Below are 21,894 nucleotides of genomic sequence, written 5' to 3' on the forward strand. Positions count from 1 at the left end.
ATGCAGTGGCTCACATTCCAAACCTATGAGTAGCTTCTAAACTAAACTGCTAGAGAGAGTTTTCCTTCTTTCCCTCACATATGGAGTTCCCTGCTCCTGTTCAAAGGTGCAGTCGCTTAAGGCCCAGCAGTGGAAATCCTTATGAGTGATAGGTGTAAAGTCAGTGGCTGTTCTAAAATTGTTCTGGAAAAATGACTTGCTTGAGTTCCATGTTTCTTGAGTCTCAATGATCCAATATATTTACTTAATTTACATATGTCTTTTCTACTTGTCAAACTCACTTTGGTTTGCAGAAGTCAAGCAATCTTATTTTCTTTTTATGTGTGATCACTAGTAATAAAGATCCTGTAGGCAAGTTATAACTGGAGTTGTACAGATGTAACTAAGGGCAGAATTTGGATACTATGTGTTTGCATAAGTATAATATTAAGTTATACTTTGTGCTGCAGGGACTTTCTCTCTGGTTGTGATATGTGAGAAGGCAAAAGGGGGGGAAAAAACCCAAACCCTCAGCTTGAGCTAGAGTTGACATTCAGTTTGTAGGACTGATAAGTAAAAAAAAAAAAAAAAATCTCATTACCTCCTCTTTCTATGACAGCATTATAGACTCTTAGATGAATGGATAACAAGTCTGTGGCTTTGTAGATCCAAACCAGCCATGGATTCAGCCCAGAAAGCTATCAGACAGGGGCAGTTGAGGATTCCTCCTGATACCAGGGAATCAATAGATGTCACAAAACTGGCATAGTCAACACTGTGCTGCCCCTCTACCTCACCACAACCACCTATCTGCAAATGGGGTGGAGCACATAATATTCAGCTGGCTGCAGCTGCAAAAACAGAGCAACTCAGAAGCTGTTCTAAGTTACACTGGGGCTGGCCAAATCACAGCAGTTTTCCCTTCCAGAGTATTTTTTCAAAGTGTCTTGCCACAAAAAGCATGAGGCAGTCCTCACTGCCCTGACCATGTCACTCCAGTAATGTCTTAGGCAGTCTTCCTGTTCACTGCCCCATGGTGCCACTCCCTCAGTGGCTGGTAGGGGAAACCTGGGCCCACCCTCTACTCCAGGTTCCAGCCCAGGGACCTGACAACACAAGCCAAGATTTGTTCAGTCTCCAACCTTGCAGCTTACTCACTGGGCTGCTTCCTACTCTGTATCCCACAGGCTCTCTTGTCCACCATGATCTCTTCAGGGTAGGCCCTTCTCTGAGGGCCAGGCCTCCCCAGGGTAGTACTCTTTCTCTGGGTTCCTTCCTTCCCTTTCTACTAAAGAGGAGGTCACTGCAAACTTCCTCCTGGAAGCCTTTTCTGATGCCAGCTTCCTGTGTTTATGCTAGTCCAACCCACCTTTGCTCAGGTGACCTCTTTCATCAGGGCTTTCCACTCAGCCTATATCTCCCTCGTTTGCTGTTTAATTGGCTATTTGGGCTCACCTGGCCTAATTCATCCCTCTCAGAACCAGAGTCGGGTGTACACCCCATCACAAAGGTATTGAAGGGTGGTCCTTAGGTGCCAACCTTGTTACTACTAAAATTTTTCCAGTTGAAGATAGTCTTCAAAAGGAAAAAACTTGTAGATGTGGTAATAGAAGAATTTAGACTCTGGAAACAAAGTAGCAAAGCATAGGGGCTCTTGATTAAGGATATCTCTATTGCAAAGTATCATTGAAATCCTAGAAATCTTTTACAAAAGAGGGTCAAATTAATATTGGATTTGTCTTTGAAATCTGAAAGTGGAGAAGTATTCTTTTTTGTTGTTATCAATTTCATTAAAGGAAATTTTATATCAGTCATTCAGTATAAGGTTAGTTTCTAATGGCCCCATCTCGCTGCTGTTGAGGTCAATAGAAAGAGTCCCACTGACATCTGTGGGAACTGCTATAAGCCCTATGTGTCTAGATAAACCCATACCTTTATTTCTGCTGGTACAAAAAATATATTTACCTCCCTATGATTAAGTATATGTAATGCAGTTTGTCTAGAAAAAATGGAAATATAATAATGAAAACATATTTGTATTTCTGGACTTTAAAGTATACTTATTATTTTCCATATGAGACTTAACACATTTTTGGATGTTTCTTAACATCCAGCTGCTTCTGCCTAAGGAAAAATTTGCTACTTACAGTTGTTCTATCTTTTTTTCTCTTTCAAGCTAAGATTGATTAAATATCAGAAGCAATATACATGTCTGTTTTTATAATAATGGAAAGGTTGGGAGATAGTGGTGTTACATCTCCAATCAGATACAGAGAAATCCATTCCATTAATCTTGTAAAGATCTCTAATGCTTTAATGGATGCCCTAGTTTTCTGAGACAGCTGAACATAACAATGTAATGTTAATATAAATTATCAAACCAATTAAAGTAATATTAATTATTAGGTGAGGGATCTTAAAAAAGAAGTCCTTTGGAGAGAGGAATTAGGTAAGGAACATTTTAAGGCAAAATACAAAAAAGGAATTGATGATGTAGTTGTATGGATATTATTTTAATGTTTTGTTTGATGGAAAGAATGAATTGGTATTTCAAAATTACAACATTTAAAACCAAAGTCCAAAAGGCCATCCCCTTCCCCAAACGTTTCACTTGTAAACTTAGCAAAATTGAAATGGAAATATTGAGACAAAATAAATAGGCAACCCACAATAAGATAGGCAAGAACTAGAATTTCTGTCCCATGGGAAATATATTTCATTCTGATTTGGAATTTAAAGTTGAAAATGTGAAATTTCACATTTCCAATGGAAATTTTTCAAAAAATTCCATTTTGGAAAACCAAAATAGATCGTTCTGAAAATTTCCAGATGAGCTGGTTGACTGGTTTGCCAGTGCACCAGCAAGCCAGTTGGAGAGCTGGCCTCCCAAGTTGCTGGAGGCCCTGGGAGGCTGGGCTGCCAAGGAGACAAGCAGGTGATCTGGCAGGAAACCAGGTAGTTTCCTTTGAAAGTTTTGATGGAATTTACATGTTTCCGTGGAATGTTTCAATTCTGTTGAATCAGCAATTCCCAATAGAAAATATTCTGTTGGAAAACTTCTGACCCACAATTCTATTCTTAAACTTACTTTTCCAAGTAGAACTGCATGTGAAACACCGAGATCCCAAAATCTGTTATGGCAGATATTGATATTTTATACCATTTGCAAATGGGACCTCTCAGCTTTTCAACAGGATGCATCACTTGTTTCTGGCCCTGGAAAATGTCAGTCTTTAAAGTGTGACTTATACTTGCTGATAAGTAGTGGAGTCATCCCAAATGTAGGGTGACAAAACCTTTATACCACTCTCCACCATCGTATAGCAGGTGTATCTGTCTCTCTTTCTCCCCGTTTGATTATTTGATGACTAGCGCTTTAAAGATCAGTAACTTGAATTGCACTTGAAAGCAGATAGTAAACAACTACAGACTGTGGAAAACTGGTCTAATGTACATACATGACAGGTACTGAGATGAGAAAATAAATACCTACTTTCACCCCTTTCATTCTTTAGATATTAGTTCTCAAGACTGCTATGATATTCCACGATCATTTCCAAATGACAGAGCTAGCTCACTGGAAGGCTTTGTAAGTATGATTTGATCTGACTTGAGACTATACTGACAAAACATTTGCATGTTATGTGTTCTGTAGTACAAAACCAGGGTGTAGAGTTACACAGTATTTTTAGTAGATGAGATTAAAATATGAATCTGATTTCACAGCTGATAGCATAACTGATTATTTTGTTGTTAAAGGAAATGTATGTTAATTCTAGAAAAACAGAAGCATGTTCACAGTGGGAAGTGTTTCAAGTGAAGAACTGGATGAAAACTATGTCCCAATGAATCCTAACTCTCCACCACGGCAGCATTCCAGCAGCTTTACTGAACCCATACAAGAAACAAACTATGTACCTATGACACCGGGTACATTTGATTTTTCGTTATTTGGAATGCAAGTCCCTCCACCCGCCCACATGGGTTTCAAGTCCAGTCCAAAGACCCCTCCCAGAAGGCCAGTACCTGTTGCAGAATGTGAACCACCACCGGTAGATCGGAACCTCAAACCTGACAGAAAAGGTGAGAAAAACATGCTGTGGAAGTTGCTCTTACCCTATAATATAATGATTTAGCGCTTCAACTTTTCATACCAAAATCAAGATAGTATGAAATGATTGTTTTCCAAGAATTCAGACAAAAAAAGCAGAACTAAGAATCTTTAGAAAGTATTTGGTCATTTAAAATTACCTGAGTAATAAAACTGAATATTTCTGTAGGTTTAAAGATTATAGCTGTACATGTTTTTATTAATCAAGATGTGGCACGCCATTTCCTGTTATAAACTACAAACAGACTAAGAGTTGTGAGTTAGTTCTTATATGTAACAGGATATAGATGGCCTGCTCGCTATGAAGGGAGACCATATTAACATTTTGATTAAATATATCACTGTAAGCATAGTAACATGTTACTAGGTAAAAGTACTGCATGATTCAATGATAAAATGGTTCTTACATTTCCCCTTTAGCATTGTTTTAGGCATATACTGTTGCTGAAAATATTATTGTTACAGTGTCTCAAAAATTAATCATACTATGGGAGAATGAATTGTATGATACGTGTCATGCTACTTCTAACACATCCTATTAAAAGTAACCCAGTATTATAGAACATTTTTTATTTAAATTTTCTTTTAAATAATGAAAAACATGAATATCTTCGTTAAATATAGAAATCTTAAATGTTAGGCCTTACTGCAGTCTGTAAAAGCAAGGAAATTAGACCTTCCCTGCTCATTCTTAGTTCACAGTTGGGACTGCCCATCATCTTGACTTCACTGTTCAGGTAGGACAGAGTCACATAGGAAGCAGATTAGGTTGTTGGCCAGGAAGTTGCAATACAGCCTTTGGGATCCAGATAGAGCTCAGAGGCCACTAAATCACACCAGCCCAGGGTTCTCAAGCTGCATTTGCCTCACGCTAAGAGATAGATGCCAAGAGCTGGCCCTAAATGTCAAGTAATGCCTGTGAAGTGGACTGAGTTAGGATTTATTTTGAATTTCCCTGCTTTTATGGAGATTGCTAGATCTTAAGTATCTTAACATTTAAAAACATTTCTGTTTTGGTTTTAAGAGCTACTTAATTTGTGGGAGACACTGTAGTGAGTTTGAGGAAGCTACAGCAACTTCAGTGACAAAAGTGCATGAGCAAAACCAACCAATCAACCAACCAACCAACCAAAAAAACAGAATTTAAGAGAAGTCTGACAAATGGGCCCAAACACTTATCTTACTTAAAGGTAAATCCCCTGTAGCATTCCGTTAAGATGTTAATTTCTATGCAGCATTATGGTACACTGGATTTACTTTCCTTTAAAAACAAGTTATATGCTCGAGACTAAAATGGTCTCTCTTTAAAAACAAATAAGTCTTTCTCTTATAGTCTGTTGATGTGAGACATTTGATTAGAGAGATCAAAGCAGCTTATGATTTTCAATCTCACTGTCATGTTTCATCAACATACGGGCCTTGTAGATAAATGGTTATGTCATTTTTTGGCATTCTCAAAAGAGTTTTTTTTTTTTTTTCCAGACTTTGACATTTATAATTTTCTTATCTTTGGATGAAAATACTAAGAGACATTAGCTCATACATAAGATCAAACATCAGCAATGTTGGTTTCTAAATATATATCATTTGAAAATTAGTTTTTTAATATCTGAAACCAATAATATTTATCAACTTGAAAAATGGCTGAACTGATCTACATGTATCACTTTAGGGAGGAAATGTAATCTGTGCTTAAAAACTCACATGCCCCCAAAATTTTAGTAATTTAAATTTTCAACTGGTAACACTAATGCTGTCAGGACGATGAAGTAGAAGATCTCTGCATAAAACGGGAAGTGCCAAGTCCTGTAGCTGACTAGCAGTGTTGGGAATACAAAACATAGCCTTCCTCAGAATCTTGACTTCCTGCTCACATCCAATTGTTTTCATGTTGCCAGACAGTAGTTATGTTTAACTGTTAAGAAATATTTGGCAGTAACACAATGAAAAAAATTGATATTGGAAAATATTTTTAAAATAAATACAAAACTGTTTAAAAATATTTTTCCTTGACTCGTTAGTTTGCATTTTTTTATCAACATAGCTTGTATTGACCTTCACAAAAGGCCGATCTCTGTACTAAAAAGATTGCCACTTCATTGTTGACAATACAGTGCAACCACGTAGATCTCTGATAAAGAGACATTGCTTTTTTGTATCTCTTCTTAAAACAGCAGCATTCTAAAAAGTGATATCATCAGCCGAATCCAGGAAAGGACTTAAACACGTTAAGAATCTGAGAAGTCCTGTTAACTTCAGTGGATGGAGAAAAGAGATCATCAGGTTTACTGATATATTAACAAATGTACTGTTATACAACACAGCTCATATTAATTGGCTCTGCCCATTTTCTACCAGCAGTGATGGCCTTTATAAAACAGCTTGAAAACAAATTAGTTTTATTTTTCTAAAGAACTTGAATTTTCATTTAAAAATTATATAATAGTCAAATACTGCCAACTATTTGTAAAGTAAAACTATATCCAGCAGAAGACTAAAATTTATGACAGTAAATTTTTAGGAGGTAAGGGAAATGGGAGAAAAGAGGACTATGCTTTAAAAACAAACAAACAAACAAAAACCCTGATTTTGTTAACCAAGGATGATAATGTCTGATTTTACCACTGTGAAATTTTACCTTATTTAGTAACCCATAAAATAAATTAAATCTTACATACTATTTCTCTCCATTCTTAATATGAACTTATTTAAACATTCTAGTTATGTTATTTTGTCATGTTTAAATGTCAACAGATGAAGTGCCCATGCTCTAGAATATTTTTGAGTAATTTCAAATGCCATTAACATGGCACAAAACTACGATAAATTTCCGTGGTCCTTTATATAACTGAAACATGCATACATTACAAAGATTTGGCGTGATGCTTTTTCAACCTTCAAGTTATTGTAGTAATTTCTCCTAACACACTGTTTCTACACTTGTAGTTTAAAAATATTTTGACAATATTCTGTTATAAGTTAATCCAAGTACCTTGAGGTTAATGGATAGACCAGGCATTTCAAGAAAGCCCAGCCAGAATTAGGAAAAAGGAAAAAAAAAATGTGAGGAATGTGGTGCATAAAATGTTTGTTGAGTTTTCATTTTAAGTATAGAGGAATTTCAGTGTGTAACCTGTGCTTGTTTTAAGAATTTTTGTTGGAATGTACTACTATTTCTCTAAAAGAATGTATCATGGCAGAGATCCACAGTGTTGGGTTATAAGACCTCCAGAAATTTCAGGACCACACCTTCTCCTATCTAAGGAAGCAGCTGTGAGCCTTAACTGTGTATGGATAGCTACAGTTATTTCTATAGAGAGAAACTCTCATAGCATCCAATCATCAACTCCTTTCTCTCTGGTACTGATGGCAAAGTTTCTTATTTAATGAGAAACATTGTTGCCTTATGTGTGATCTTGTCCCTGTAGTGATATATTTAGCGTGGACCTCTGCATCCATGTAGAGTCAATTAACTTTAGCAGGACCTCACATGAGCACAGGGAACCATGCTAGTAGTTACCATTGCGGGATCAGACCTAAGGTTGTTTCATCTTTCCATTTTAAACTCCTGTTTCAAATGGGTTTTTAATAACTGATAAGAATGTACTATGCTGAGACTTGACATACCTAGTCCTGGCCAAGATTTGTGGTGCTGGATCAGGAGTGTTAAATTTGAGGAAGATTAATTTTTTAAAGGAGTTTCCTAATTTAAAGTGATTCTGATTGTTTGGTATTGGGAGGGGTAAATAAAGCTTGAGTCTCAGTACATATGCACCCCTCCTGTTCTTTGGTCCACATGGCAATTGTTTTAGTTTGACCTCAATTTTTACATAGATGTGCAAATGAAACAACAATATTTTAAACAGTAACTGGTGTTTACTCCACTCAATAAATTTTTACAATGGTAAAAATAATTTGTGGGTAGTTCAGAAACATTTCCCCTCACATTCTGTGTTTTAAAATAACATTAAGGCCATGACATACACTAATAAGGTAATGAAAATTCACAGATAAGAACAGAATGCCCTGTACTTTTTAGTGTTGTTGGGTTCCTCTGTCTACAGATCCCTTTGACCTTTTTTTTGAGAACTGGAAGGCTTTACAGGATAGTAATGGGTGAAATCGTGGACTCACTGGAGTCAAAGTTCTGCCATAGAATTCAGTGAGACCAAGGTTTGGTGCAGTAATTACAGATATTTACCCCTCTTCCCTGTCTCTCTCTCTTCTTTCCCCCTTCCCCCCTAATCTGTTTTGTGGAAATGAGGTTTGCAATATTATATTGCTTCCTCTGGTTCCACCATCTCTGGGGACCAACATGTTAACCAACAGAGACCTGGCCCTGTCAGTGGCTAAAAGAGAGTGGGCCTCTCAGGAATAAATATTGGAACATTTGGACACCTTTTAGACATTTTCTGAATGCTAGTTCTTAGGAAATAGTATAGTGTTGTAAAAGAGGGTTTAATATGGTGAAGAAAGGGTGAGTTGTGGGTGGTGGTATCCCTTTTTGTATCCTTGAGAATTCATTCATATTAAATTAATAACCTAAAATTCACCAGCATATATGCATACTAACATACACCTGAACACCCATCCACCCCCTCAGATAGCTAAGGACCTAGCAGTCTGCAGACTTCTTATTTGCAGAAGTGTCCCTGAGGCAAAAAAAAAAAAAAAAGCAGCTGTGAACTGAGTTAGGCTATGCCTGTCCTACTGTGTCCTAGGTTAAATTTATTTGGTCAAAAAGGATTAAATAGTTTGGGGTTATAATGTATTGTATGTAGCACCACTCCCTATCCTGGCTCACAGCTGCTCCCACAAACGAGGGAGCTTTCAGTAATTTCTGGAATCTTTGAAAGCCCTTTTGAAGCATGGCTGGAGGCCTCATGACCCAACAGCCTGGATCAATTCAAGATACAGCCTTCAGACAAGGGTAATAACAGGTAAGTGATATACTCTTTGGGACAAAATCCAAAGTATTCTGCCACATTTGTTTTTACTGTACTTATCAGAACTGAATTTGAAAAGTATATTTTTAAATGTTACTTTAAAAGACCAGTCTTTCGCACTGTATTTCTTTTGTAGTCATTGTGCTTTTGCTGCTCTAACCTGCCATAGTTGCATGTAGTGTGATGCTAAATTGGAAACAATATTGCTAGCAAAATGGGATTTGCCTTTAAGGAATCTCTGTTTTCCTCAGCACAACTGGGTGGTGTTCCTCTAAATCTAAAGGTAATTGACTAGCTTGGCCTCAAGCTCTGCTATGACATCTTAATTCTTTGAGACTATCAAGCACTCCTTCCTTGAAGTATGATTTATTAAAGCAAAGGAAAAGCAGAATGATATGTACCCAAATGTAGTAGAGAATGAAGAAAGTAGTAGTTTAGGAGTAGAAACAGGAATGACTCTTTGTTGACAACTGTACTTTTCTCATTGTCCTCTTCAGTGCAGTTGATTAGACCAATAAGTATTATGACAATATACTAGAGTTTTAAGTAATGTAGTCCACAAAACAGAGAAGATTAATTGCTTGTTTAAAAAAATATATATACATAGTGCCATAGAGGTGCATGGCTTTTTAAGCCAATTAGAAGACTGGGATGGAAACTTGGCAAAGCTCCCATTGGCTGAATGATGCCGGGATTTCACCCTGGTCCAGTATCTGGAGGAGGTTACAGTCATGATAATGAAAACACTCATCTAAGTGATATGTAAAAAACTGACATGATTTTAGAACATGATTAACAAAAAAAAAAGAAAAGAAAGTTGTATGTTTAAGAAATCTTAGGACTGACTCAGCTATAGCAAAATAATATATCACCTAGCATTCACGTAGCTCTCCATCAGCAGACTTCAAAGCTCTTGACAAATGGATATGCACTCAATTTATTCCTATTTTCCAGATGAGCAAAATCAGGAATGGAAATACTAAAAGACTTTTTCAAAGTCATACACTTGAAACTATAGCAGAACCACACATAGAATCCAGGTCTCCTGATTCCTAGCTTGATGTGCCCTGTTCTCTGGAACTTGTTGCTTCCCAGGAGGATTCAGTAGTTAACTATTCCTTGACTTCGTTTTCTGAGAAGTGAATGCCTCTGTATCAGGGAAAGAATTCCTGAGGGGAAAAATCATGTTCTTTCCTCTAACAAGGTTTGATGAGAACCTAGAGTTATAAGAGTAATTTAATGTCCTCTCTTTATTTTCAAGTATCAGAGGGGTAGCCGTGTTAGTCTGGATCTGTAAAAGCAGCAAAGAATCCTGTGGCACCTTATAGACTAACAGACATTTTGGAGCATGAGCTTTTGTGGGTGAATACCCACTTCGTTGGATGCATGTAGTGGAAATTTCCAGGGGCAGATATATATGCAAGCAAGCTAGAGATAATGAGGTTGGTTCAATCAGGGAGGATGAGGCCCTGCTCTAGCAGTTGGGGTGTGAAAACCAGTTTCTCCTCCCTTGGGTTTCACACCCCAACTGCTAGAACAGGGCCTCATCCTCCCTGATTGAACTAACCTCATTATCTCTAGCTTGCTTGCATATATACAGGGCCGGCTCCAGGCCACAGCGCGCCAAGTGCGTGCTTCAGGCAGCATGCCGCGGGGGGCTCTCTGCCGGTGGCTGGGAGGGCGGCAGGCAGCTCCGGTGGAGCTGCCGCAGGCGTGGCTGCTGACGGTCCACTGGTCCCGCGGCTCCAGTGGATCTCCCGCAGACACGCCTGTGGCAGCTCCACCGGAGCCGTGGGACCAGCTGACTGTCCGCACAAACGTCTGTGGGAGGTCCACCGGAGCTGCGGGACTGGTGAGCGGCAGAGCGCCCCCTGCGGCATGCCGCCGTGCTTGGGGTGGCGAAATTGCTAAAGCCGGCCCTGCATATATATACCTGTCCCTGGAAATTTCCACTACATGCATCTGATGAAGTGGGTATTGAGTCATGAAAGCTCATGCTCCAAAACGTCTGTTAGTCTATAAGGTGCCACAGGATTCCTTGCTCTCTTTATTTTATTACCCTTGAGGAAAGTGAAAGATAATTTACCTCATGTAATTTTATATGTGACAATTAGAAATTGGTGACAAAAACATTAAATAAAGACTGAGGCAAATGCATGCTATATTATTATTATTTAAGACTCTACAAAATGATATTGAGATTAGCATCTAAGTCTCTGGATTTTGCTGAAGCAGAAAATATGTGGGCTACTATAGTTATTCTGAGTATATTTGAAAGGCAAACTGTATCTTTGAGACTTACTGAAATTAAGCATTAGACTGCGCTGTACAGTAACTTGAAGTAGGATCCTACTAAAAAGCAATGTATACATTCTTTTGTTCTTTTTTTTTTTTTGCGTGGGGGTGCCTGCTTGTTGACATCTCCTCACTGAAATTTTACTTTATAGAAGCTTCCAGTATTTATTTTTTTTAATGTGGTTTTAGGTATAGTCATCCTTTGAAGAAAGGAATTTTATATGAAACCTCTCTCATAGATGATAGTTGGAAGTACTGGAATTGATTCTGACCTTGCCACAGTCTTCATCACCCATGGTTGTGTGTGGGTTTGTACAGTACATGTGTCTTTTAAAACATACGCACATCCTATTCTGTTAGGAAATTCTGGAACCCTGATTACTTACAAAACTTTGTTACAAATCTCCCCGTGTACGATTTCCTTGTGACATATTTGTATGCAGTTTGAACAATATGTACATTTTGATATAGCAGGAGCAGCATCATAAAATAAAACTTAAGGTGGCCATGTGGCATTTATGTCTTTCACCATCTAAGCCAGTGTATTATTGAACCACTTAAAATATAATGTGGAACACCCTGAAGTGTGGTTTTAGTCTGAAAAATTGTTTGTTCAAATACCATTTAAGATCAGATCTCCTCACTTTACATATAAAAAATGATTTTTGTTTTTTTTTTTTACTTCCCACTTTGCAAACTCAATCTGAAAGTCAGACCTAAATTCTTTATTACCTATACGTCACAAATTCAAAATCCATGCATTCAAAATTCATAAGAACTTAAAAAGTTAATTTAGGGCTCTGTTTGACTTCTGGTTTTGAGCCTTTCACATTGTCAAGCTTTTTTGAAACCATGATAGCTAGAAATGTGCTTTCTTTTGAAAATGAAAGCTCACAAAACATGACATTAGAGGTTTGGGCTTTAAGAAAATGACAAATATCACAAGACTTACAGTAAAATAAACAGAGTGGTAGCACTGCAACAATGAATTCTGCATTCAAACTAACAATTCTGATTATGGTGCGTGAGCTAGAGTAGAATCCAGCTTGCTCTCCCAGAGTTTCATTGGCACTGTAGTATTAAAAAGTTGTAAAAATTATTGTTAGTCAGCTTTGATTTAGTTCTAAATTCACACAGAGAGCAGATAAGCTGAGTAAGAATCTGCCAATTTTTATAGTTTATATAGATTATATATATATTTATAACTGTTATAGTCATTTTTCAGAGTAGATATACAGTTTTAAGGGTACATTCATTTTACTTTTTGATTATTTTGTAGAGAAAAGTATTTAATCCTTCCAATTGCTTCTGTCAGTTCAACTTGTTCAGTCAAGGTGGGGATTGTTTCTGTTACAGATAAAAATAAAAAATACCTTTTTTTTTTTTAATTGCCTTCTCCATGACACTAAAAGTTGATGATCACTGTTTCACTAGCATTTGTTGGCCCCAAAAGCAAATACTGAGAATTTAAACCCAGGTTTCCCCTATGGCGGTGCAAAGTCACTACTGTACTACTAGCTTAGCTTCTAAGAAGTAGTTTTAAATGTAATTTATTTGCAGTTTACCTAGCTTGTTGGTAAGATCCAGCAGTTCTTAATTTGCAGCTTGGTTTCTGTTACAGAAAGCTGAAGGTGGAACATTAAACAGTTCCAAGTTAAGTGTTTTGTTTTGTTTTTAAATTCCAGCTAAATGTAGTCCAGCAGCGAGTGAAGTTCTGCTAAATGTTAGATGTATAGAGTAGAAAAAAGCATCAAATAAAGAAGGCCTGGTTTAAAAATTTTTTAAAAACAATGTAAACAATTTTTCAGGCTGTATTTTACTAAATGTTGTTAAAAACTGTAGTGTGTACCTGAAAAATCTTGACACTGACAGGAGGCGGAATGAAAGAATGTTGTTGCATTTTCCCTCCTTGGTATTGTTTCTTTCTCCTCCCAATGTATTTATATAAATAGGTATTTTGATGTCTATGGTTTTTAAATCAAATAAAGCAGGTTAGCCCTTTCCACATCTAAGCTGGAATGTTCCCCCTTATGTAGCCTTAATATGACGCTTGATTTCCCAGGAAAAAGCTCTCTGTTCAAGAAGATCTGTCATCTCTCACAATTATATAAAACCCAAAGAGCTACCTCAAGTTGACATCTCACATGCTTTATTCTGAGTGATCAATGATTCTGGAGTTTCAATCACCCCCTTGAAGCACTGTGTACTTGAGACAATATCAAATAATTGTTGTGTGATTGAATGCTTTCAGTTCATCACATTTTTGAGGCTTAATTAAATATGGACATATGTAGTGTGAGTAGCAGAGTACAGCTGCTCAAATAGTGTTCGAAATACTAGTCTTTGATTAATTTCATTGGTATTCACTGAATAGTTGTGATATTTGGCAAATATTCTATGGATTGGTGAACCCTAGATCAAAGTTACAGTTAAAAGACTTCTTTGGATTCCGATTCTTCCCTTTCTGACTCATACTTCGTTTCTGGAGTATCTAAAAGTATCTTTGATGCTGTGAGAAATTTTATTTGGAGGAGGTAAAGTTTACATTGACCACATGTATATTTAAAATGGACAACCTCGTATGAACTACATGGAGTATTTTGTGGTCAGGTTGCCTAGACAATTAAACTTTCTTGAAGGGGTCTATTACAGAATGCCTTTTGATAGCTGTAATTTTTGAATATAGTTTCTTGCATCTAAAAGGTGTCAATTAAGATTTGTGTAATCTAGTAATAACATTATACTGTGCTGTATCAGATATTATAGCTTGAGCTACTGTATCTCTGTTGCAAATGTATAGGTTTAAAGTATATACAATAGAAGAAAAAAGTAAAAGAGAAATTTACTTCACAACTTAGCAGGAGTTTGTAGTTCAGCCTAGCTAGTTAGCTGTTGTAGTTCCTCAATCTGTGTGAAACGCACTGAAACAGTATTTGTTGTTTGACCTGTTTTAAAGGATTAGGCCTATGTTAAGATTCTGGCCTATGTTTGGATTTTTTGTTACCAATAATTTTAAATGTTAAGCAATTATAAACTGATATAGTGCTGTCTTTTTGAGTCTGCAGATAGCCTGAAACAATAGCTGTGAACTCCTCTCCACCAGTCTCATTCCCTCTTAAATTTGATGGTGACACTTTACAGCTTAACATTAACTATTTCATTGCTGATGATTTGAGCAGCTAGGACAGGGAAGGAAATTGTAATGAAGCCCATGGCGGAAGGGGGAAGATTTGGGATTTGCTCCAGGGAGAACAATGCAGAGGGACAAAAGAAGGAGAGAGACAAAGACAAGGCTGGGAGAGGAGAAATAGAGAAAGAAAGATGGGCAAGGAAGAGATACAAAGGTAAAAAATACAGTGGTCATAAAGGGCAGCATATTATCTGAACAATAACAATATCTATGAATACAACAGTAAGACACTGAATAATAAATAGCTATAGGAAAAGTTTGTGCCAAATTGTTCAAACCTGGGTGCCTAAAGTGAGGTTTAAAATAAGTAGGAGCAGCAGATAGTAAGTGCCTCTGAAAATTAGGACACTTTTTTATTTGCGTTCCTAAATATGGATTCAGGAGCCTGTCTTTAGGAACCCAGATCTGAAACGTTTGTCGTTATTTATAATATCAAGGCCACAGTCGATCTACTCTAGCTCTTTATGCAGACCTCCTGTTAACATCAATGGGAGTTCTTCTGGATTGGACATATGCAGACTTAAATTCATACCACAGCCCATGGCCCAGAATTAAACCTGGAATTAGTCCTCTACACACTAAGTTTGACACTAAGAGAAAGTCATGTCTGCTTCTTTAGGGTCAGAAGGAAGCTTGAGACAGGTCAGCAAATATATATGAAAAAGACTTCCAAAAGACTTATCTGGAAGAAAAATAAAGGGACTTTGTTGGGTTTTAAGGATTAATATACACCTCTACCCCGATATAACGCTACCCGATATAACACAAATTCGGATATAACGTGGTAAAGCAGTGCTCCTGAGGGGCGGGGCTGCGTACTCTGGTGGATCAAAGCAAGTTTGATATAACGTGGTTTCACCAATAATGCGGTAAGATTTTTTTGGCTCCCAAGGACAGCGTTATATCAAGGTAGAGATGTAGTGGAAATTCACTTAAACTCTTTTTTACAATTTCATTTTAACCTAACCATTTTCCATATCTTGTTAAATGTTCCTTTAACATGGCAATTTTTTATACAAAACTACTTTTAAAAATTGTAATTCAACAGAAATGCCTTTTTTTTTTTTTTTTAAATAGCTTTCTACCTTTTAGATACATCTTACTTGCTTCAGACAAGCTTCTTGCATGCAATGTTTGGTTGTGCTTAAGCCCTGGCATGAGACCTAGCTGGGCTGTTAAACTCTCCCTCAGCAGCTTGCTTATGCTTATGCAGTTAGCCTTTCTGCAAGGGGTTCTGCTGCTTATTTACAGAATTCCATTTTTCCAATTATAAAACAAATATTATATTAAGAGAGTCTTCTTTTTACCAATTAGGTCAAAGTCCTAAAATTTTAAGACCTAAACCACATGGTTTAGAGCGAACTGATTCACAAACCATAGGTGACTTTGCTACAAGAAGAAAGGGTATGTACTATAGAACTGCATGTTGTATGGGGCTTTGTTTAAAAAAAAAAAAGTGTGTTTCTTTTAAAGGTTAAACTCTAATAAAGCATTGTCACTGCTAATGTTGTAATCTAAGATATTTGGACACATTTTGCTTGCTAATAAAAAGTGTTTCCCATGCAGGGGAAAACATTCAGATTTACCAGAAATTAACACTTATACATATAAGTTTTGTTCTGTTCAGTTTATAGCTGCTCATATTTCAGATTTAATTTTGTATCCGTTTATTTGGAAACAAGGGTATGTGGTCTACAGGTATGTTGTCTGAAAGAACTTCTAATTAAGAGATAACATAAATGTCACAGGTTAATAATCTGCTGTTAGCTAAATGTCAAGATGCAGTCAAAGAGATTGATGCTGTGACTATCTGTTAGTACAGTGATTTCATTTATATTTTTTAAATGAGCATTACGAAGGTGGAGTGTGACTGGTTTTTTTATAGACACTAACTGTGATGGTATCCAGTACAGTCACATGGGCTAAGACAAATTACAAATGTCAAACTTTTTTTTCTTTAAAGCATGCTTCAGGTGCATTTAAAGCCTGGTCAAAAGTCTATTTAAATTGATAGACTGACTCTTGCTGATTTCATTGGGCTTTGGATCAAGACCTTACTGCATTTCTAAAGATACAGTAGTTGTACTTGGGCTGTTGATTGTCATTCAGCCTCCTGCCTTATAAAGCACTTGAGCTGTGCTGGTATCCACCACAGCCACTCATCCAGTAGCATGTTTGTTGCTTAGATAAGGTTCAGTTCTGCCATCTTAGCTCATGTTGAGTAGTACCTTATTCCTTAAGTAATTCATGGAAATAAATTATTGGGATTTTTTTAAATCAATGGGACTACCTAATAAATAAGATGCTGCTAAGCATGAATTAAGGTGGCAGAACCTTGTTCATTGTAAGTTACTGATGTATGCTGATACCTCTTGAGCTACATGTAGGTGACTCTACTGCATTTTAACCAGGGCTTTGGAGCAGAGCCCAGAGCTGGAGCGCGGAACAGCTCCGGAGCAGTGGAGCTGCAAGTTTTTGCCTAGAGCTGGAGCAGAGCCAGAGCACAGCTCCAAAGCCCTGGTTTTAACTGCAGTTTAACAGTTTGGGGCAATTATGTTCAGTTATCACTTACCTGTAACATTTCAATTAAAAAAAAAATTTACATAGAAATCTGTACCAAGGGCTGATCTTTTTAGATAACCCTTTCTCCTAATACTGCCTCAGAATAGTCCCTCTGGCTGTAATATAGTACAGTTCTGCTCCCCCTTATAAGACCACCTCTGTTAAGCAATTGATTTTTGAGAGTTCCACAAGTGGTCACTCTGACAGGTTTCACTGTGTATGAACTAGTTTTAAACTGGCTGAAGTTTGATATTGGTAAGTAGGTTGGTCTTAGAGCAGTCAGATGGGCTGTCAACAATCTTGTGTAGCTGATATTTAATTTTGTTTGTTTTGTGAAAAAACTCTAATAGCGTTGATAATAATTTCATAACTACTTTCTCAAAATAATTGAATTTTTAAATGTCAGGTATGATAGAAATTAAGATTGATGATAAATAGACTTCCCTATAAAGTCTTGCAGTACAGGAATCCATTGAGTTTTTTACAACTCAAAATCACTTATATTTAATTTCTATTTTCGTTTAAGCTGTGGTTCTACTCTGAAAATTGTGTAAAAATGCACCTTACTCAGAATCATATCATCTGATGTTAATGGTGCTGGTATGTTTCTTCTGTTTTTCTCTCAAGTTAAGCAGTATAGAGAACTAAATCACCTATGAAAAACTGAGCCGGATTCTATTATGACTCATCAATTTTGTTAACTAAATTCCAGTTAAAGGGCTCTCACTTTCACCTCTGCAGCCTTAACAATGGGATTGCAAATATGTAAGTGAATGCAGAATTGGGTTTCCAGAGTCTTTATTATTGACAAAGGTATATGAGCCAAGAAAATATTTCAGATGTAGAGTTTGCAGGACTGGCAATTTTTAAATAAAAGGCTAGCAACCAACCAACCCTACCTTTTACTTGTGAACTGAGCCGATTTGATGAGTCATTGTGGCACAATAAACATGGAATCCTAGAGTGTCATTTTCAGATTCCCTTTTCAGAATAGAATCGCACGTTAATATTCAGCTTTCAAAATTCTCTAATAGTGGTAGCACTCATTACTAACAACATCATAATTATTTTGGAAAGTTTATAATACAGACAGTGGTTCAGAAACCTCTTTCAGAAGTGAACATTTCCTGATAAGTGTATTTTCGGGTTTATATGGAAATCTTTTACTCAGTGGCAACTTAAAATAAAAGTAATTATATTGATTTCTATGCATTGCTAGCCTTAGAATAGCTGCTGAATTTGGATTTGTTTTAAAATGTTCTGTGCTTTAAGATTGATTGATTGTTTTTTATATAGCAAAACCAGCTCCACTAGAAATAAAACCTCTGCCAGAATGGGAAGAATTGCAAGCCCCAGTTAGATCTCCTATCACCCGAAGTTTTGCACGAGAGTAAGTCGCTTAGCTTTTCTTACTTTAGAGGATTTATTTCTTTTTACTGGAGCATTAATGAATATATCTGTGATCTTTCCTTTTTCAGCCTCTCTAGCAGAGACTGAGATTTCCTGTGTGCGCATGGGGGGAGGGGGGGAGGGACACACACGCAGCCATGTGCGCAAGCATGTGTCAGCTGTATGTATGTTTGTTGTTCAGTATCATTTGTTAAATAATAAGACAATGTATAACCAGAAAACTCAACGCTGGTAAAGCTGACAAATAAGAGTTTAAGCTCTAATATACTTTTTTTTATTTACCAGGAGTTTTAAAATATTCTAGTTTGATTGTTTGTAAAATAATTCCTGGTAATTAGCTCCTCCAGGTTTCCTATGTCTCCCAGACCGGATTCAGTTCATAGCACAACTTCCAGCAGTGACTCGCATGACAGTGAAGAGAATTATGTACCCATGAATCCAAATCAGTCCACTGAAGACTCAGTATGTAAAATCTACATCTTAACTACTCTCTTCCTGTGCAGTCCTTACTTTTAAATTATGCAAACACAAATCCTTCTTCAGTCAACAAACCTTTCTTTACATTTTCTGCATCAAAACCAAAAACTATTTATCTTTATAGAATTTTAGCTTTGTTTTAACACTGTAGCAGTGAGAATGTTATGAGTAGAATTGTTCAATAAAGAGGAAAGTTAGTATGTCCACAATATATGTTGAGAGTAGGACACTTTTTGAACAAAGTGGTTTAAAATATGTTCTTTCCCAAGGTTTCCGTCTCTTTCTTTCATTATTCCTGGGCTATGTGTCAGTAAGTAATCTGTTTCAGTGGAAATAAATAATGCTAGTATTCTCAAGCCACTCTGCAGGCCATTTGAAAAAGAAATGTTGCAAGTAATCATTGCAAGAAACACGGAAGGAACAAAAAAGTCATAAGAAATCTCCATTGATATTTCTTGTTCAAGTTTTTCTAAAAATATGTATGTTTATTATACTTTTTTTTAAAAAAGGAGCCATTTTGTATACAAGATAAAATGATAATGATTTTATTGTCTACTTTGTTCTTCAGATAGCTTTTTGCTTTCAGTATAGTCATCCAAGAAATTTTTACCAAAAGTGAATTAAATTAAATTTCATTTCACTTGCTCACATCAGATACAGTGTAGAAGTTGTTAGCTGTGTGTACATTATGTTTAGGTGTTCACTGAAATGTATCATGAGTGATGCATGTTTTACCCAAATAGAAGCAAGAATTTGCAGTAGCATTTTAAAATAAAAGGTTAGTACATTCCTAAACCAAAATATAGTTCAGAGCACCACTGAACTTTGGGAAAGTTCATAATATCTGTAGCCAAACTTTTCAACTCAGGCCCAACTTAGATATTTTAAGTTTTTTACATAGTGCTTATCACTTAATATCTAAGTGTTGCTTAGATTCTTATTTAATAGGAATTAAAATACAAATAGTAATATTTGAAAGCACTGTGCATGCATTAACTGATCCTCACAACAGCCTTGTGAAGGAGTTACTGGTAAGTAAGCAGTGATATATTCCATTTTACAGCTGGAGAAATATGAGACACGGTGATCGTGAATTACCTTTAACCATGCAGCAAATCAGTAGCAGAATCAGAATTAGAAATCAGGCATTTCTGTTTGCTGATTCTGTGTTCAAGCCACTAGACCAAGATGCCACTTAAGAAAATTTAATTTTAAAACTTAAATGAATGTGTTTAATTTCATATCTAAAGGACTGGCCCATTGCTTATAAAATTTTCTACTGTCTTACATCTCTCATTCTTCTAGATTATGGTACCAAATCCCTTTTGTTTTCTTTTAATTATATTTTAAGACTTTGATTTTTGTTTTTAATGGACACATCATGTTTGTATAATTGTGTGAAATATAGATCCTTTTCTAGATAAAGAGTAATATGCTATTACACATGCCAGAAACAATGATACAGACAATAAAACTTGTATTTTATAAATGAAATATAGTAAATCCTTTTAAAGAAGTTCGTAACAAACAACTCAGATGCTTAATTGACTCCGTTTTTTAAATCGTAGCCATTTTTGTTTGTCCATGTTACCGCCTACTGTTAAAGGCACTGGTGATAATGGAATAAATTATGTAATAGAATTAAAAAAAAAACAAACAAAAAACAGAACAACCCCCCTAAATTAACTCTTTAAGCGTTGGGGAGAGGGGGTTCCCAGTGATCTTGAGATGGCTACAAAACTTTAGGTTTATAAAATGCACTTATTATATAAAGTTTTTGGAAACTTCATTGTTTTAACTACAACTTTAAAAAGAGTCCATAATTTTCTCATCTTTTCCTGTCATTGACTTTAATGTATCTTGTTCCTACGTGTCATATTTCTGTTTAATTTAGTTAAATGAGCAATATTCAGCATTTTCTTTCAAGTTGCTGTCAGCCTTACCCTGTCTTTCCTTCTGCCTTGCTCTTCATTTTTTGCTGACTGCTGCCCTCTGTCTTCCTTTTTTTTCTTTATCTTTTAGAGAAGAGTCCTTCTATTGTACTGTTCCTATAACACCTGTTAAGAGGGAGGGATCAGGCTGGGAGAGGACAGAGGAGGTGAGGTGGTAAAAATCTGGGCTAATTGAAAACTAGGTTCATGCAATACAATTTAGTTCATTTTAGGCAGCCCTGTCCAACTTTTCTAGAGATAGATTAATCCTGCAGTTTTATCAACTGAATAATTCTTTTGGATTTTCAGATTAGTTATTATGATAGTTTTTGAATGAAATGCAAAAGGTTTTTTTCAAAACTTTACCAGTATTGTAAGGCTGAGTTTTTATCAAATGACTATTAATAGTAATATAGTGAAATACAAAATTCTTTACTTAAGTAATGTTTAACTCGAGACACAGAGTGCCAATCAGAAAATGCATAGACTGTCCTTAGCTCACTCATATGTAGGAATTAGACATGATCTTTTTGGAGTGTCTACCTGAAATTTGATTTTTTTCCTGTCTTTTGACTCTATGTCCCAAGATCAACATTAGTTAAACTTAATTTTTGTTTAGAATATTGTTAGATCATTAATAATAGTCTATAAAATATGAATTATTTACCACATCAGAAGATCTCCTTGATGAGTTCCAAAATCTTGACTATGTAGATAGTGTTTAATAGGCTGAGCAGAATGTTCGAATGTTCATTGTTGTTGACTTGATTATTTTTCATTATAATTTCAGATTTTGTTCGGCAGCAACAGTCTTGATGGAGGAAGTAGCCCTAGGGTAAAACCAAAAGGAGATAAACAAGTAGAATACTTAGATCTGGATCTAGATTCTGGGAAATCTACTCCACCTCGTAAGGTAAACAAAACGACTGTTTATAAAAAGGTTGATCAGATGTACAAAACTGAGCTGCATGAAGAATGTATGAGTTATTGCAA

At 36.3% G+C, this 21,894-nt stretch overlaps 1 protein-coding gene across 6 annotated transcripts in view; it reads left to right on the forward strand.

The window, feature by feature from the left end:
• GAB1 (GRB2 associated binding protein 1) overlaps positions 1-21,894 on the forward strand; it is a 131,622-nt gene that overhangs the window by 105,419 nt on the left and 4,309 nt on the right. For 2 of the 6 annotated variants that reach the window (XM_032788383.2, XM_032788381.2), the window contains 6 exons: positions 3,495-3,568; positions 3,759-4,062; positions 15,836-15,925; positions 18,380-18,473; positions 18,832-18,955; positions 21,692-21,814. In XM_032788383.2, coding sequence (XP_032644274.1) covers positions 3,495-3,568; positions 3,759-4,062; positions 15,836-15,925; positions 18,380-18,473; positions 18,832-18,955; positions 21,692-21,814 — 809 coding nt within the window. Of the gene's footprint in view, positions 1-3,494; positions 3,569-3,758; positions 4,063-15,835; positions 15,926-18,379; positions 18,474-18,831; positions 18,956-20,992; positions 21,069-21,691; positions 21,815-21,894 lie in introns of those variants that run through there. The other 4 variants (XM_032788382.2, XM_032788385.2, XM_032788380.2 and 1 more) reach the window with 3 other exon arrangements.

This window comes from Chelonoidis abingdonii, chromosome 5 (genome assembly GCF_003597395.2).
Source record: "Chelonoidis abingdonii isolate Lonesome George chromosome 5, CheloAbing_2.0, whole genome shotgun sequence".
NCBI lineage: Eukaryota > Metazoa > Chordata > Testudines > Testudinidae > Chelonoidis > Chelonoidis abingdonii.